This window comes from Phalacrocorax aristotelis, chromosome 3 (genome assembly GCF_949628215.1).
Source record: "Phalacrocorax aristotelis chromosome 3, bGulAri2.1, whole genome shotgun sequence".
Taxonomy (NCBI): domain Eukaryota; kingdom Metazoa; phylum Chordata; class Aves; order Suliformes; family Phalacrocoracidae; genus Phalacrocorax; species Phalacrocorax aristotelis.
This window is the reverse complement of record NC_134278.1, coordinates 6,766,936-6,785,776: the sequence shown is the minus strand read 5'-3', so window position 1 is coordinate 6,785,776 and position 18,841 is coordinate 6,766,936. Positions and strand designations below refer to the sequence as shown.

At 44.5% G+C, this 18,841-nt stretch overlaps 1 protein-coding gene across 2 annotated transcripts in view; it reads left to right on the top strand.

Annotated features, from left to right (window-relative positions):
• RCAN2 (regulator of calcineurin 2) overlaps nucleotides 1-18,841 on the top strand; it is a 99,902-nt gene that overhangs the window by 47,473 nt on the left and 33,588 nt on the right. The window contains exon 1 of one of the 2 annotated variants that reach the window (XM_075086640.1): nucleotides 405-1,297. The exons of the other annotated variant lie outside the window; for it this stretch is intronic. Coding sequence (XP_074942741.1) covers nucleotides 1,211-1,297 — 87 coding nt within the window. The 5' untranslated portion in view covers nucleotides 405-1,210. Of the gene's footprint in view, nucleotides 1-404; nucleotides 1,298-18,841 lie in introns of those variants that run through there. 2 annotated transcript variants of the gene reach the window in all.

Genomic DNA, 18,841 nt, shown 5'->3' with positions numbered 1-18,841 from the left:
AGTATGATGCATATTGAAAGGTGTAAGCTGAAGTACTCAAATGCTCTGTAGAGGAGTTCTGTAAGGCAGTCTTTGTTTTCAAGAAGCAAAAACAATTAGGTTGCCGCTGTAAAGAGCTCAACAATTAAACGGTATCTATGGATCACAAGAATGAAATATTAGAGACAAAATAATGATGCCAGTTTGGGATAAAGATCAACGTCAGAAGTCCCAAATTTGTATATTTTTTTTATTTCTATCATTAAAAAATAAACTTGCAAAGAATAAAGAGGCCACTGAGTCAGCAGGTGTAAAACTTCCTCACTTTACTCTAAATCTGTGTCTTTCAGTTGAATAGTTACACTTGTGAAGCAGTAACCCTAAGGCCAGACGGTGTAAAGGTTGCCTAGTGTGAAGTCCTAATTTCAAGGCAAGTGTTCTGTTCTTTGAAGGGGCATTGACTTCCAAATCACACACAGAAAGATGCATCATAGTGCAACTTGTCTAAGGACTGGGGTCAAATTTGCAACAGGTTGATCACTCCTGATAACAGGACTAGATGTTCTCTAATCTCATGGGTGGGGTTATATAGCACACTTTATTAAAAAAGACTTTGAGCTATTAAAAGCAGAACACTGCGGGTTTTGCTGGTTTGGTTTTTTTTTTTTTTTCATTAGTCATCTGCTGTAGATTTTAAAGTATAACAAAGTAGCGAACATTACCCTGAGCTTAGTGGCTTTAAATGCTGGGTTGATTTACACTCAGAGCGGAGCTTTCAGTGTCAGGCGATCTTTTTTTGCCAACATAAGCGCTCAGCTGAAACAACAGCTATGACTCAGTTGCCAGTGAACGCTGCTTGAATTGATTTAGTCCGAGTTCAGATTTAGCACATAATCATGTTCAATTTGATCCACTGTGCTGCCTAGAGATAAAAGGGTTGAAAAAATAGATTTAGCTTATGTCAGTCTTTGTGGTGATGTCATTGCCGTGAGAGATGGAATAGCGCTGTTACTATGCTGTGCCTGCTCAGTTGGTGGGTGTACGAGGGAAAGGCAAGGAGCAACTCAGTTAAGTGCAAAGAGCTTGTGTCGGAAGCTTGCAGTTACTGTCAGCATTGAAACAGCATTTTGGACTGTTCAGCTGCAATACTGAACTGAAGATTTTTTTTTTTTCTTCCCTTCCAATCGTGTGTCGCTCTGAGGTTGCCTAACTCTGTGTACAAAAGGGGGGGATGCCAGCCCGGAGCATGGACTGTGATGTCTCCACTCTGGTTGCCTGTGGGGTTGATGTGGAGATTTTTGCCAACCAAGAGGTTAAGGTATGCACCTACGATTCTTTTGTTACAGATGCTTCTTAGAAAAGCCTTTGGGGAGCAATAGGCATTTGTACGTAGCAATTCAGAATACGGAGGTAGATGAGGTTCTGCTGCAGTAGTGAAAGACACGCAGTTAAAAAAACCTGTTAATTAGGGGAGAGAAATGTGCCTGCTTTTTACTGTGTTTTGATAAGCTGAAAGAATAGGCTGGTATTTATTCTTTAATGATATAAGAAATGGGTTATATAACTGACATCTGTGCATACGCATGTTTCATATTCATAACAAATCATTCATTGTTAATTTTGTCGAGATATTTTTAGTCCGGTGTCACTTTTTAGAACAGCCTTGCCATAAATGTTGTTTATTGATGCTGATAATCTTCAGACATTTTTACTCAGTTGAACAGTAGCTGTTTCTTTTTTCACATCCAAATCATGTATACAAGTATAAATTTTTGTTGTGAAGGGTTAAAAGTTTGTAGCAAGTATTTTGGTGCATCTGCAATATAGCAGAATAGAAAAAGTTGTGCATCTTGTATATCGTATGAATACCTCAAAACCAATACTTAAATCTAAGGCTTGATAAGCTGGCCTCATAGTCTTTTAATTAGACAAATACTGTTAAAAAGTCATTGTGTATAATTGCCTTCTGTTGAAATAAATTGTCTTTTCCATTTATTCTCATATTACTGCAAGAAAATCACTGCAAATTAAGTTTGAAAGAGGAATTTAAAGTATGCTTTTCACAGGTTATCTGAAAGAGCTCATAGACATGCTACAGTGATATTCGGCAGCTTATTTAAAGGACAAAGATACAGACAACATTAGTTTCTAGTCTGACTGTTCTTAGTATTGAAAGAATGGAATGGGGAAAAAGAGGATTTACAAATAGGAGGTCCAATTTGGAACCCCTGCTCTGTTTAATTCTGAGTCAAACATTGAAGCCAGTGGAAATATCTGGAAATAAACCCCCTTTCATTTGCAAGAGGTTATTATGATTTTTATTTCCCTGGTAGTTTGTTACCAGGTGGTATCAGATATACTTTGTACAGATGCTTTTGTGTTGCCAGCAAGAGATTCTTCTTAATTTAAGAAGCATTTTCTTAATAGTTTAATACTGGCTTTAAAAATGAAATAGTGAATAATTCAGATAAATGGTTCAGGTGAGCAGTCTTTGCTGCATTGGGACATGTTTCTTGTAGTGTTTTGAAGTAGTAAAATGTTCGTCTGCTTAGTCTTTTTTCTTTTTTCCTTTTTTTTTTTTAACTTAGGAACATATCTTTTTCAGTGTAGGAATTATACCTGCATTGATACAAGCTTGTACCTGGAGCAACTGCCTCTTAGTGTCTGGTCCATGTTCAACATAAGACTATGCAAGAAATTAAAGTTATAGTGATCTTCTTGTATCCTTAGTCATATGACAGGAGCAATGAAAAAGCAAAATTGTGGCTTCCATAAAGTCAGCAGAAGGCTTTCCATTGGCTTTGGTAAGACTAAAATTAGCCTGATTTAAGCTGCAGTATCTGTAAAGTGTGGCCCAGGAACATGGGTGAAAAGAGAACGAAAGGGTTGCAGAGATACTACAGGAATTGTAGTCCCTTTTGTGTTACTCAGACTTCCTGTACCTCGTTTGCTTTGGTTAAAACTGCCTTTTTCCCCTTCTTTTCCTGATGTCTGAATTAAAACGTTGAGTGCAAAGACTTTGGGTATATTTACAATGGAGACTGCACTGCAGCTTAGAAACCCTAAGTCTACTTTGAAGTTGTCCGGCTTAGATGCTAGAAGTAGTCTGTCCTCAGCGACCCACAGCTCACTGCAGACTAATTTTCACTTAGTTGTCCACGAACTGAGTTGTCGGAGGCTGCGTGCGGCGCTGCTGCAGCTAGGCTGCTTCCAGTGCTCATGCCTAGCTAGCTCTGTGCTGACCCCAGTCCTTCTCTGCACAGCCGGCTGCAGTGTAGGCATCCTCTCTGAAAGTTTCAAAGCTACTGATATTTTAAAGGTGGAGACACCTACTGCTCTTTGCTCACTCCCAGGAGAACTGCAGCAAAGAAGAAAAAGAAAAAATATTTCTTTTGTCTGCAAAATGTCTTCAAGGTGGGGTTTTTTTGTTGACAGTATGGCCACTGTCAACATAAAAATGTTTATGTTGACTCTGATAGGACGATGGGAACATGAAGCTTTACGGTTAAAAAGGAAGGATAATTTTGTTTCTGCGAAGAGGCGGGTGTGGAAGCTGAATTAAAAGAGCAAAAGCAAGCACAGAAATCCTGCCTTCTCCCCCTCCCCTGTTCTCCTGTGCGCACCCCTCCGCCCAGCCCTTCTGCTGGTCAACTGGAAGGCACAAGTAGTATTGAAAACTGAAGTCTAGGCTATTGGCCTTTCAGTTTTCTTCTGCTATAGAGCTTTTGTTGGAGGGGAAAGGTGTTTTTTCTTTTTTCTGTAGGGAACCTTCTGGCTGTGTGAAGGGAATGTTCCTTCAGTGGTAGAACAGATTTATTAAAGATCTCATATGTGTGGTGCCCGATAAGATTTGTTAAAATGAACCATTAGTCCTGTAGACATAGTTCTCTAATGTCAGCAAGGATTGTGTTTAAGGTTTTAGGGTATGCTTGCAGCATAGCTTACTTTATTTCAATTTTGGGTTAGAAATGCGGTGAGGCTGTGGAGAAGGATGCTGGCTGTACTGAGCTCTCATTGTCCCGCCTGCAGCATGTGGGTTGGATGCACCTGGGAGGCTGCCAGCAGGCTAAAGAGGAGGGGGTTCAGGAGCTGCCCGTTTGGCCAGGCCTGCAGAGCTGGGTATGCATTTGGGCTGTAGAGCAGGAGCTCTCGCAGCAGGTGGCAATGGTGACTCCTTGAAGTTACTGCATCTTAAGAGCTGCGCCCTTCAGCGCTGGGCAATTCTTATGCAGGGAGGCAACTTCTGCTGCTGGGCACAGGGCTTGGAGTGGAGTGAGCTGCTTAGTGTACTGCTGCTTTTCCACCTATCAAAGTGACCTTATTCTGTAGGCATTATGCTCTTAGCATCTGGCAGGCAGGCTCGGAAATACTTTTTTTTTTTCCATTTGGCTTCTGGAACAGGAGAGCAATTACTTAGTACTGAAGGCGAAGCTTTTTAGTTTCAGCATTTGGAGTGGTTCATCCTTTCAACAAACAGAGGCTTGTACGGGTGCCCTGAAACTGGCAGTTGGCCCACAGCACTGACACTATTGGTTTACCATCCATGAACCCATCCAACAGGCCTTTTGGTTTTGATCAGCTGCTGCTTTGAATTGTCCTTTATAAACCAAAAATTGGGTCAGGCTAATCAACATGCTACAAACCGTACAGTGCCTGTGTATCAGGAACTAGTAAAGCTGAGAAGGCAACCACAGAAACCACGAAGAGCAGTTCTGCTTTGAAGTTCACCTGGATAATTAAAATTCTTCTTTTGGTGCCTCTAGATGATAATTTTCTGTAATGATGTTTGTTACATAAGCAATTAGCTAATGAATATTTTTTTTTATTTCTAATAGAGAAATTCCAGGCATCACTGAAACAGTGGAAGAGAATTTAAATTCATACTTCTAACTCTAAGCAAGATATTCTTATTAATTCTTCATGTTCTCTCTTCAGTTATGTTCACACGCACTGTTCTGCTAGGCAGTGAGGTATCATTGGGACAACGAGGCACTACTGTAACGGAAGAAATATTAATGATCCAGACTGATTGAATTTGTATCTGAAGACAGTAATGTAATGTGGATAGGACCATTATCTTAATGCAGGGAAAAAACAATGTGGACATGAGCCGGGCAGCAAAGGGAAACAGTAGAAATAGTTTCACTGTTTTGACCGTATTGCTGTGGGGGATTAATTCTTATTGGAGCAGGATATCTGTCAATCTGTAAACTCATTATTTGGTTCAAATGCTCCAGTGAGCGCACTGCTAACACTAGTTGTGTGGGATGGATGGTTTGGAGATCAGTCATTGCCCTGCAGTTGCCTTTGAGAGGTTTAGCAGTCTAACATCTTTGCTAAACTTCTGAGGTCTAGAAAAGTATTCTAGGCTCCTGTGGGTTTTTTTTTCTCCCTGCTTCAATTCTCTGTTTGTAAAACTGGCTCGTTCACAGAGATGTGAAGTTTAAGGGCTCTAAGATTAAGAGTCAAGTGAAGAAAGCTGTAGCAGAAGGGAGGACTGTTGCTGCCCCTCTGGATACTGCCAGCTGCCTGATGGGAGGAGTCATGACTTGTTGGGAGAGTTTCAGGGTTTCTTTTTTCATATTCTTCTCCTTAGCCACGTGAGCTTGATTTGTGGGAAGAGACTGTTGCATAGTCATAAGACTGCACAGGCTGGGGCTATAAGGAGGAGACCGAATGACAGTATGACTGTCAAAAATACCCTGATAGCTTGAAAGGACTGCTTTATAACTTCTTCTGGTAGAAAGAACTATCTGGTACAGGGGCACCAGGGCAGAGGCGTGGGCATCAGGGTGAGGGATTTTAAGAAGAGAAGGCTGCAGGGAGACCTTATTGTGGCCTCTGTCAACACAGGGAGACTATAGGACAGATGGGGGCAACCTCTTTAGCAAGGCCTGTTGTGACAGGATAAGGGGTGATGGTTTTAAACTAAAGGAGGGTAGATTTAGACTGGATATAAGGAAAAAGTTTTTTTACAATGAGGGTGGTGAAACCCTGGCCGAGGTTGCCCAGAGAGGTTGTGGAGGCCCCACCCATGGAGACATTCAAGGTCAGGCTGGACGGGGCTCTGAGCAACCTGGTCTAGTTGAAGATGTCCCTGCTTGCTGCAGGGGGGTTGGACTGGATGACCTCTAAAGGTACCTTCCAATCTAAACCATTCTATTATTATATGAAAATAAGGGAGTTAGACAAAGTATGTCACCTTTGTTTTAAGAGGTTTTCTTACAGAGATTTTCTTTAAGAGTTTTTTCTTACCTTTCTTAAGAGGTAATCTACTTTTTGAGTTCGATAAAGTGCTAGTTGCTATGTTGTAAAAATGAAAACATTTCAAGAGCAACAGAAATATTTAGTACCTAAATAAGGAGACACATCTCCAAAGAGATAATTTCCAATTTTAATTTAATGGTAGCGTTGTTCTCTCTGTTCTTAAAAATGTCCCGGAAGCTGTAGAGCTGCTTCCAGCACACTAACCCTGCTGCATGGCTTCAGTCTCAGCGCTGAGAGGCTCTAAGCCAGCCAACCTGGGGCTCACACGCCCAGTGCTGCTGCAGACTGAGGCACTGCTGGTAACTTGAGTGCTGAAATAGTTTAGGCTTTGTCTTTGTCCTTCTATCAGCCCCGGTGTGAAGGCGATTGAACCCTGAAGGAGTTTCTAAAGAAGAAATGATACAATAGTAAGACTTGTGAGGGTTGTGATGTGCTCCTTAGGCTTACCTTCAATTATTTGTATTTGCTTTTTGCTTGACTCAGAGGAAGTCAAGCTGTTACACTGCAGGTCAGTGACAGCTGCAGGTGATCATACACCTGTGAACATGACATGCATTCTGCTTACCCTTCTTCACTCTGGTAATATTGAAAGAGTGAACAGCAGAATGAGTCAGAGGTTTTTATATTCTTTTTAATCCTCCTTTCTGTCGGAATTCACATAAAGCTATTTCCATTTCATGAGGATAATTAGACAATGAGCAATTTGTGGTCAAAAGAAAATAAATAACAGCTAGAATGTGTTGTTAGAAGGTGCAGCGTTAATCTAAGGCAGGTAATGAGGTAAGATGGACCTTGCAATTATACTGATAAATGGCCGGGCATATGTGAGGAACAATGAAGAGATGACTACTTTCTTTAGCAGATTTGAAGAGTTAATCAATTCAGCTATAGACTGAGGTATTTTTAATACAGGTGCAAGTGTGATGCTGATTTTTTCATTGAATAATTACCTTGCTTAGAGTTCCCAGAAGAACCTGGAGAGGTGAAGTACCAAAATTCATTCTGTTTTTCTCAAAAAACTTTTTTCAGGGTCACATTGTTTTCAGTGATCTAGTCTCATTCTTCTCTGAAGGTACTGTGCATGTGCACTGTTTTGTCTCAAGCTTTCCTGATACCATTTGGTGCTTCTTAGCATGATCTAAGCTTTGGTAGTGAGAGAAGTTGCAGGTTTTGAGGCAGAGGTCTGCACCAACCTTGTTGTATGTATCTCCTTAATTTTTTCACATGCATTAATAGATATGCTTTATGGTTGTAGTTCTTCCTTTAATATATTCTAGGGGTGATTTGCCAAAGGCATTAAATAATCTACTTAGTTTTAATCGTTCATGTGCTGAACAGCATATTTGCTTTGAAAGATATTATCTAGTCATATGCTAGAATGCAAACAACCATGACAGTGTGGTCTTGAGCAGCAAATTCTTCTTTGGTGAAGAGATGCTAACAAGAGTACCACAGTTTATCAAACACTTGGCTAACACACAAGCTGCCAAGGTCCAGAAAACAGCGAAGCTAAGCTTTTAGTCAGTTCTCTGTTGCTGCAGGATTTTGTGTTTTCCATCCACGTTTTCATAGTGGTGCCATGACTGCGTGCAAGGGCTTCTTCTGAAAATTTCCCCCATTAATACGGTTAAGTGTCAATAAGCACCTTCTCCTTCTAAATGCCAACAGAATTAAAATTTTTCCTGTGGGAGACTTCTGAGACTGTACTGTCTAACCCTCCTTAAAGTAACTGTACTTATTGACTTCCTAGTGTTGAGTCTTGAGTCTTGTTTGGTAAAGATCATACAGATGAGCCTCAGTTGCTCCTACTTGAGGCATGACAGCTTAGCTGCTCTCTGCACTAACTGCCATATATGATATTATACATTTAATTTTTTCTGGCCAGATAGTAAGCATCTCCATTTTTCCCCCCCCCTCATTGACAGTGCTTCTAAAATGAACATGCAACTACCAAATTCAGCTCCAGCCTCTGCTTTCCATCTAGAATTCAGGTTGATTTCTTGTTCATGTTAATTCCTGAAAGCACAGATCACCTTCTCACAACATCAGTGTTCTTGTGATGCATTTAACTGCCCTCATTTGGAGTTTCTGTTAGTGCTGAGGCAAGGAGAAGCCTTTGGTTGCAGCAGCTCTGATGGCATAAACAGCCCCACTGTCCTTGCAGGGTGTCCACTCTGCAAACTGCACAGTAGGAAACCAGATAGATGGGCCTGTGCAGAGCCGGGTGCTGCAGTGGCTGTGAGCTGCTGTTTACATCTCCATGGCAGTGTGTGATTCTTCTGCACTCCTGGAGTTACTGAAAAACTTCAAAGTGGCGTTATGGATAAAAAGCTCTGAGTATTTTCATTTGCAGATGGGGAGCTAAGGAACCAGGAAATAAGTTTTCTGATTAGGAAGCTGGCTTGGAATGTATCAGATCTGGTATAATTAATAATCCTTGTTTTCAGTAATTGGATTCTATAGATGTCCATCTCAAATGCTGTTTGACCTCTAGATGCTTTCCAGAGGGCAAGGAGCTTTGCTTACTTGCTAGCTGTTTTGGGGTTGGTTTTTTTTTTTTTTTTGCAATTAGCTCAAACTTACAGAATCATCAAGTCCAACCATAAACCTTGCTTTAAGTGCAAGCCCAATTACTTAAGCCTTACAGTTTTCTCCAGGGAGGGAAAATGCAAACTTGCTACCTTTCAGAATATGCCTGGGATTCTGGCAGCGTCTGGAAGGAGAGACGGACTTTATCTTGCAGGATGGCTTCATATTTAGCAGGAGAAATGTACTGCAGCATGGGAGAGCCTCTAGTTTTGCAATACTGTCCTATCTGTTGAAATAATAGTCACTGACCTGAGAAACACAATGAACCTGTTGTGCTCAGAGCAGTATCAGCAGGCAGCTGTACGCTCCAATTTCCTCAGCTCAGTTCCTCACTTGCGGAAGTATCTGTGCTTCATCTAGTGCAATGAGTAATCTTGATGGGTTGGCTGAAAGATGGAGACGTTCAGATAGCTGAATCATGCAACATGACTTCTGCTGTGTTATACCCATGACACGGCCAGAGAAGTGGTAACCTTGCAGAAACTGCATTTGTCCTGTGTCGTGGTTTAGCGGCAGCTCAGCCCCACACAGTCGCTCGCTCACTCCCCCACCGGTAGATGGGGGAGAGAATCAGAAGGGTAACGCTCGTGGGTTGGGATAAGAACAGTTTAATAATGAAAATTAAAAGAAACAACAGTAGAAATGCAATGTGAAGGAGAACAACGAGAGGCGCAAAGCCCCGGGGGAGGGGGGAAGGGAGGGGAGGGGAGAGGGGGAACGAACCGCCGGAACAAACCGCACGCGCCGCAGCCGCTCGCAACCCGCCGACCCGACGCCGCGCCGCCTGCGTGCTGCCACTGCCCCCCCTCAATATACTGGTCATGGTGTCACATGGTATGGAATGAACCTGCCATTGGCCAATCGGGGTCAGCCGCCCCCACCATGGCCCTGCCCCTCCCAGCCCCCCCTGCCACGCCACGCGGCAGAGCGCGGGAAGCTGGAAAGGTAGCTGACCCCCACAGTGAGGAGAATTAACCCCTTCTCAGCCAAAACCAGCACATTCTCCACCCCTTATTCCATACCACTTACACCATGCCCAGGTCCCATATGATGCAATACAACCGTACCAACCACCACCCCTCCCCTTCCCATCCTTTAACATAATACACAGACATCATTCCCTTAGTTCATGGATCTTCCCTGTAAAATGTCCATTAAAATGTCCATTGAGTTCACGCAGTCCATGACTCTGGGCTCCATCTGTTGTATCAGTCTTTCCGGGTGGGAGAGATGGTGTGTGGCGTTGGGTTGCTGCATACCGAGTCAGTCATCGTTCCATCACTGCTGCACGGCTTGTTTCATAGTTGACCTTCCATGGGTTGGGAGGCTCGTACTCTGATATCATTGATACAACGCAGAGGTGACACACAATATTATATAGCAGTTCACATTGTGCCATTCAGTTCATTGACTGTTTTCACCCAAAATCAAATCCCCTTGAGGCACACATCGGATTTCTCCATCCTCCCGCATCACCCACCAAGTGCACCCAGGTCCTCGAGCAAAAACAATCCCACGAATGGGTTTGCCTTTGCCAGAGGCAGGAAGAACCCAGACTGTTTTGCCCAGCATACTTTTTGTGTGCACTACAGGGACTCTATCCCCTTCCACAGTATGTAGGATTTCTGACTGGGCAGGGCCAGCTCGGTTGGCAGATCCCCTCGTGTTGACTAACCACGTGGCTTTTGCTAAATGTGTATCCCAGTGCTTGAATGTCCCACCCCCCATTGCTCTCAGTGTGGTTTTTAACAGTCCATTGTACCTTTCAATTTTCCCAGAGGCTGGTGCGTGATAGGGGATGTGATACACCCACTCAATGCCGTGCTCTTTGGCCCAGGTGTCTATGAGGCTATTTCGGAAATGAGTCCCATTGTCTGACTCAATCCTCTCTGGGGTGCCATGTCGCCACAGGACTTGTTTCTCAAGACCCAGGATAGTGTTCCGGGCAGTGGCGTGGGGGACAGGATATGTTTCCAGCCAGCCAGTCGTTGTTTCTACCATTGTAAGCACATGGCGCTTGCCTTGGCGGGTCTGTGGGAGTGTGATATAGTCAATTTGCCAGGCCTCCCCATATTTATATTTCAGCCATCGTCCCCCATACCACAGAGGCTTTACCCGCTTCGCTTGCTTGATTGCAGCGCATGTGTCACATTCGTGGATAACCTGTGCAATAATACCCATGGTCAAGTCCACCCCTCGATCACGAGCCCACCTGTATGTTGCATCTCTCCCTTGATGGCCTGAGGTGTCATGGGCCCACCGAGCTAGAAATAGTTCACCCTTATGCTGCCAGTCCAGATCCACCTCAGCCACTTCAATCTTGGCAGCCCGATCTACCTGCTGGTTGTTTCGATGTTCTTCAGTGGCCCGACTCTTGGGGACGTGAGCATCCACATGCCGTACCTTTACAACCAGTTTCTCTACCCGGGCAGCAATATCTTGCCACAATGTGGCAGCCCAGATGGGTTTGCCTCTGCGCTGCCAGTTGCTTTGCTTCCATTGCTGCAGCCAGCCCCACAGGGCATTTGCCACCATCCAGGAGTCAGTATAGAGATAGAGCACTGGCCACTTTTCCCGTTCAGCGATGTCTAAGGCCAGCTGGATGGCCTTTACCTCTGCAAACTGGCTCGATTCACCTTCTCCTTCAGCAGTTTCTGCTACTTGTCGTGTAGGACTCCATACAGCAGCCTTCCATCTCCGGTGCTTTCCCACAAGGCGACAGGACCCATCAGTGAACAGGGCATATTGCTTCTCATCTGCTGGCAGTTTGTTATACAGTGGGGCTTCTTCAGCACGTGTCACCTCCTCCTCTGGTGATAATCCAAAATCTTTGCCTTCTGGCCAGTCCATAATCACTTCCAAGATTCCTGGGCGACTGGGGTTTCCTACTCGAGCCCGCTGGGTGATCAGTGCAACCCATTTACTCCACGTAGCATCAGTTGCATGGTGTGTAGAGGGGATGTTTCCTTTGAACATCCAGCCCAGCACTGGCAGTCGGGGTGCCAGGAGCAACTGTGCTTCAGTACCAACCACTTCTGAAGCAGCTCGAACCCCTTCATATGCTGCCAATATCTCTTTTTCAGTTGGAGTATAGCGGGCTTCAGACCCTCTGTATCCCCGACTCCAAAACCCTAGGGGTCGACCCCGGGTCTCCCCAGGTGCTTTCTGCCAGAGACTCCAGGTAGGGCCATTCTCCCCGGCTGCAGTGTAGAGCACATTTTTTACATCTTGTCCTGCCCGGACTGGCCCAAGAGCTACTGCATGGACTATTTCTCGTTTAATCTGTTCAAAGGCTTGTCGTTGCTCAGGGCCCCATTTGAAATCATTCTTTTTCCGGGTCACTTGATAGAGAGGGCTCACGATCAGACTGTAATTTGGAATATGCATTCTCCAAAAACCCACAACGCCCAAGAAAGCTTGTGTTTCCTTTTTGCTAGTTGGTGGAGACATGGCTGCTATTTTGTTGATCACATCCATTGGAATCTGACGACGACCGTCTTGCCATTTAATTCCTAAGAACTGGATTTCTCGTGCAGGTCCCTTCACCTTACTTTGTTTTATGGCAAAACCAGCTTTCAGAAGGATTTGGACTATTTTCTCACCTTTCTCAAAAACTTCTTCTGCTGTGCTGCCCCACACAATGATGTCATCAATGTATTGAAGGTGTTCTGGAGCTTCTCCCTGTTCCAGTACAGTCTGAATCAGTCCATGGCAAATGGTAGGACTGTGTTTCCACCCCTGGGGCAGTCGATTCCAGGTGTACTGGACGCCCCTCCATGTGAAAGCAAACTGTGGCCTGCACTCTGCTGCCAGAGGGATTGAGAAGAATGCATTAGCAATATCAATTGTGGCATACCACTTGGCCGCCTTTGACTCCAGTTCGTATTGAAGTTCTAGCATGTCTGGCACAGCAGCACTCAACGGTGGAGTGACTTCATTCAGGCCACGATAGTCTACTGTTAGTCTCCACTCTCCATTAGACTTCCGGACTGGCCATATGGGACTGTTAAAGGGTGAGTGGGTCTTACTGATGACTCCTTGGCTCCTCAGTTGGTGAATGAGTTTATGGATGGGGATCAGAGAGTCTCTGTTGGTGCGATATTGCCGCCGGTGCACTGTTGTGGTGGCGATTGGCACCTGTTGTTCTTTGACCTTCAGCAACCCCACCACAGAAGGGTCCTTTGAGAGACCGGGCAAGGTAGACAGCTGTTCAGTTTCCTCCGTCTCCAAGGCAGCTACACCAAAAGCCCACTTGTAACCTTTTGGGTCCTTGAAATACCCTCTCCTGAGGTAGTCTATACCAAGGATGCACGGAGCCTCTGGGCCAGTCACAATGGGGTGCTTCTGCCACTCATTGCCAGTTAGGCTCACTTCGGCCTCCAATACAGTTAGCTCTTGGGATCCCCCTGTCACTCCAGCAATGCTGATGGGTTCTGCCCCTATATAGTTTGATGGCATTAAGGTGCACTGTGCGCCGGTGTCCACTAAAGCTTTATACTCCTGTGGGTCGGACGTGCCAGGCCATCGGATCCACACAGTCCAGTAAGCCCGGTTATCCCTTTCCTCCACCCGGCTGGAGGCAGGGCCCCTCTAGTCCTGATCATGGCAGTCACAACTCACTCCCTGTAAATGTGAATCAGGAGTCCCTCTATTACACTTAGAAATAAAATCTGCGCTTCTACTCCTCTGTCTGGGGACTTGCTCGCTGGAAACTGGAGCAGCAGCTTTCCTGGAAGAGCCTCCCTGAGTGACTGTTCTTCCTTGCAGTTCATGTACTCGTGCCTGTAGGGTCGAAGTAGGCTTGCCATCCCACCTCATCATGTCCTCTCCGTGGTCACGCAGGTAGAACCATAGGGTGGCCCGTGGTGTGTATCCCCTTCTTTGAGCCAAAGGACGCTTATTCCTAACAGCTGAGACACTGCTCTGTCGAGGTGGGGAGTAGGACAGATCTTCTTTGAGTTGCTGGACCTCTTGGGATAGTTTCTCCACAGCAGAGACAAGCGAGGAAGAGATATTTGTGTCATAATCCCGGAGCCTATCTATCACCTCTGCCACCGTTGGTGTCTCGTCATCTTTCCAGGACATCACTGCCAATGAGTTTGCATGCGAAGATGGTGCGCTCCGTACAAACTTCCGCCACATGGGTCGTGTGCACTCGGCTTCATCTGGATCTTTGGATGACCGTTGATCATCCAGGTCACCATAAATCACCTCAAACACAGCTAATTCCCTGAGATACTGGATGCCTTTCTCCATAGTTGTCCATTTTCCTGGGCGATATGTAACATCTTCTTTAAAGGGATACCTTTCCTTCACTCCAGACAGGAGTCGCCTCCAGAGGCTGAGGGCTTGTGGTTTTTTTCCAATTGCTTTGTCAACGCCCCCTTCCCCAGAAAGGGATCCCAGTTGTTTGGCTTCTTTTCCCTCTAGTTCCAGGCTACTGGCCCCATTATCCCAGCATCGGAGCAGCCAGGTGGCAATGTGCTCACCTGAACGACGGCTATAATCTTTTCGCATATCTCGCAACTCGCTTAAGGACAGGGATCGGGTGGTCTCTATTTCATTTATTACTTCTCCCTCCTCTCCCCGCGATGGCCCTGGTTCTTCATCATCCCGTTCTAAACGAGTTGATGTCCGCTTCCAATATTTCGTCTTATGTATGGGGGCAACTGATACTGGTACGGGTTTATTTTCTGAGCTAGCTCCGGTACTTGTTGTGGGGGTTTGAGTGGCTGCAGTGCCTGTTGTCAGGGCTGGATTGTCTACAGTGCCAGTCACTTTGCATTTCAATCCAGAGACATTCTCTTCCCCCTGGGGGCACTGAATACTGTTGAGCAGGGCTCGGTATGCATGGGCCAGACCCCAGCACGTTGCAGTTATCTGTGTCTCTCTGGAGTTCCCAGCGTAACAACATACTTTCTCCAAATATTCTACTAGTTTTTTAGGATTCTGCACTTGCTCGGGGGTGAAACTCCAAAACACTGGGGGTGCCCACTGCCCTAGGTATTTGCCCATGCTATCCCACATGCCCTGCCACTCGTAACTATCAAGCCTCGGGGCAGATTTCTGGGTGATATTCTTAAGTTGCTTAGTCAAAACCAAAACAACATGCCCAAAAACTAACAATGACTGCACCTTAACCACCCAAGGATGTTCAAGATACAAAAACGTTGTTGTAACAAAGGCACAGACATCATAGAACAAAGTTGCAAAGGTATTATTCTGTATTTCCTCCATATAAAATCTCTCAGAGGAGGAGGTATAATTGCTAATTGCCTCAACAAGGTGGTATCCGAAGTACAGTAACGGTTTCAGCAAAAACCCCAAATACCAGGTAAAGCTGAAAACGAGTGTTTGTATAACAAATCTCGTAGGCAAAACATTACTAATCACAGCAGAACACAGCAGACTCAAACAACCAACACCGATTTTTAACACCCACTGCAAAAAGGACAACATGGTGCTGTGACCAGCAGCTGTTGTTATCTCCAACCCTCGTGCCCCACGCTGGGCGCCAAAAAGACTGTCGTGGTTTAGCGGCAGCTCAGCCCCACACAGTCGCTCGCTCACTCCCCCACCGGTAGATGGGGGAGAGAATCAGAAGGGTAACGCTCGTGGGTTGGGATAAGAACAGTTTAATAATGAAAATTAAAAGAAACAACAGTAGAAATGCAATGTGAAGGAGAACAACGAGAGGCGCAAAGCCCCGGGGGAGGGGGGAAGGGAGGGGAGGGGAGAGGGGGAACGAACCGCCGGAACAAACCGCACGCGCCGCAGCCGCTCGCCACCCGCCGACCCGACGCCGCGCCGCCTGCGTGCTGCCACTGCCCCCCCTCAATATACTGGTCATGGTGTCACATGGTATGGAATGAACCTGCCATTGGCCAATCGGGGTCAGCCGCCCCCACCATGGCCCTGCCCCTCCCAGCCCCCCCTGCCACGCCACGCGGCAGAGCGCGGGAAGCTGGAAAGGTAGCTGACCCCCACAGTGAGGAGAATTAACCCCTTCTCAGCCAAAACCAGCACATCCTGTTATTCACGTAGGTCAGATGTGCTGGTGTGCAGGCAGATGGACATGTCATGGTAAAAGAACTGCTAATCCTCTCAAGAAATGGAATTCGATTTATGGAGGAGATAAGAAAAAAATTGTTTCATTTGCTGTATGTCTTACTCCAAGTTTACCAACCTCAAGTTTCATCGTATTCTCTTGCCTGATGACAAGGTTCATTCAGTTTTGGTTGCTTTTCTGTGTTTCTCAGAGAAAACCAATAACTAAACTGATAAGAATACAAACTTTTTAATTGTCTAAATAATTAGGACTATACTGAGCAATTTTTTTTAATCACCATTTCTCTGTAGCTGTTGGTTTGGTACGGGTCCTTTTGGCTTTTTGGTTTGGGGGGGGCGGTTAGTTTTGGGGTTTTTAATTTTTTGGGTTTTTTTGGGGGGAGGGGAGATTACTGTTTCATTTGCTAGTGCTGCTTAAAAAAATCCCCAAACCCAAAACCAACTCACTGTCAGAAATGACCCTTTTCCCTCAAAGAGGAACGTTTATTTAAGAGATGCAAGTATCTTTAAGGAGCAGGTCATAGGTGGAAGTCCTCTGAGCTGTGGTTTTAACCTGAGGGAGGAAAGCAGTTGGTTATTCAAAAAGGTGGCTGAAATAAGGAAGGGGAGCACAGGGTTTCAGAGGAGGGAAGTCAGTATGATGATAGGGCTTTTGTTTGGTTTTTTCTTCCGTCAGAAGCGCCTGTGGTGCAAGACCAAGAATGGAGAAAGGTCTTGTGGAGGCTGGAGCAAAGAGGTAGGCTGTAGCAGGCCTTCTTCTGGAGGAGGTGGCAGAGGCAGAGAAGTTTAGGATGGAGGGAGAATGGATAGAGAAAAGAACAATCAGTGGAAGACCAAGGTGAGAACAGAGGGCTTTGACTTCTTATGGTGTAGTAGGATGACTTAGGGACTTTGAGAGCAGAAGCTGACACAAGACGTCGGATGAAACCAAGTGATGGTCAGGAAGAGGAGGACTTTGCGACAAAGCTTTTACCAAGCAGGTGCTAGCGTCATTGAAACCTTAGGTGAATTAATCTTGAAAGCTCATCTACTTCCCTGAAAGCACCTCCCACCGGCTTCCGTTCTGCCTCCAAGTAACAAAATCCCTTTGTGAACTGTTTCTCTGGGCTGCTGTCCCCTTCTTTTCAACTACCTCCTCAAAACTTTATGGTGTTAAAATGTCTTACAAGAAACTAAATGACTGGATGTGGCTAGACTAAGCTACAGATGCATGTGTGGGACAGAGTATATTTTTGTAAACCCTAAAAAAAAAAAAATCCTCTTTTCATATATCTTACTCCTACCATCTTTGTCTTCCTTTCTGCTTGTTCCTTCTGGAACATGAGAAGAAATTGTATGTTTTCCCTTGTTGTCCAGTGTGGTAAATGATACTGGAAATAAATAACAATACTTTCTAAATCATTGAAGGTATCCAAACAGAAAGTGATACAGTAATAATAATATATCAAGTTATGAGAATATTTGGGTCATAGTTCTTTCAGCAAATGGAGGCAATTTGTATTTGGTTTTAGGGTTTGACCCTAGCAGTTAAGGGAGAAATTAATAATGGCAAGTACTTTTGGTGAAAATTTATTTTGATGAAATCTTTTGAAAGAAAGTGTGAGGGCAGATGAACAAGGAAAAATATTGTTTTTAAAAAACCTCATTTTTAGCAATGTTATGGAGCTGGGAAATAGTGTCTCCTAAAAAGATTATCTGAGAGACTGAGAAGCGCATAAGAATTAACAGTTAAGGAGGCACTTTTGAATGCATAATGGAGATTATCTGTCCTGATGCAAAGGACAGATGGGATGTACATTAGGAGACTGTTATGGCTAGATTAGATACTCCTTTTGCTTTACAGCAGTTTAAGGATTTATATATAAAGAGAAAATCAAGTGTGCAAAACCATAAAATAAATTTCAATTATCAGAGAATTTAACGAAGAACAAGAAAATTCCTGCGATGCATAAAAAGTAAACGGAAAACAACGTGCAAATCTCTTAACAGAAGGAAGACAGCACATAATGAACAATGCAGGGAGAGTTAAGGTGTGACTGATTTTGTGTGCGTTGGTCTGTATAAAGAGCTTGACAAATAATTGGCTAAATTAATAGAAACAAACAAAAAAACCCTAGTGGTGGCCAGAGCAGAGAAAAACTGCTAAAAATACAGAGGTAAGGCAAAGTTACTCAAGTGTACAGGGCCTGATAAAATGTACCAAAGAATGCTATATGAGATTATCTTTGAGAGTTCATAGGTTACAGAGAGACTGCAGAGGATGGCAGGTGGGAAGGAATAACATTCGTGTTTCAAAGGAGGAGGGGGAGAAAGGCCTTGATAATTACAGATAATTTAATCTAACTTGAATTCTGGGAAATAGGTTGGTACGTACTTCTGAATTAAGTAGGCCTGGGTTGTCTAGAGCAAATCATGTCAAATCAATATGCGTTCCCTGTTTGACAGGGCAACTGGATAAGTGGGATACAGCAGATGTGGAAGGTGCATATTTTTACTAAAGTTTTCATGCTGTTCAACAAGTTATTTTCATACGTAATCTACAGGCTAAATATAATTTCCATAAGGTGGGTGCATAGTTGTTTAAAAACAACTAAACCAGAAGTAGTTCCTTCCCAAAGAGTGAAGGCATTTAAGTAGACAAGCTCACATGCTTCTTCCTGGAACCAGGTTGTCATTAGTGACGCTAGTCAACAGAGAGAAACCTTAAAAAAAAGTGTGGATGACACTGTGCTGGTGAGGTGGGGTCAAAATTTTCAACAACCTTAAGTTCAGCAACAGGATGATATTCAGTGAAGACCGCTGCAAAGGAGTGTGCTTGAAAATAAATCAAAATTATAGCTATATGAAAAAAGTCAACTCAGATGTCTGACAGTTGTGTGATGCCAATCTCTTGAGTTGTAGTGAATTGCAATGAGTAACAGTCAGCAGTATCCTATTT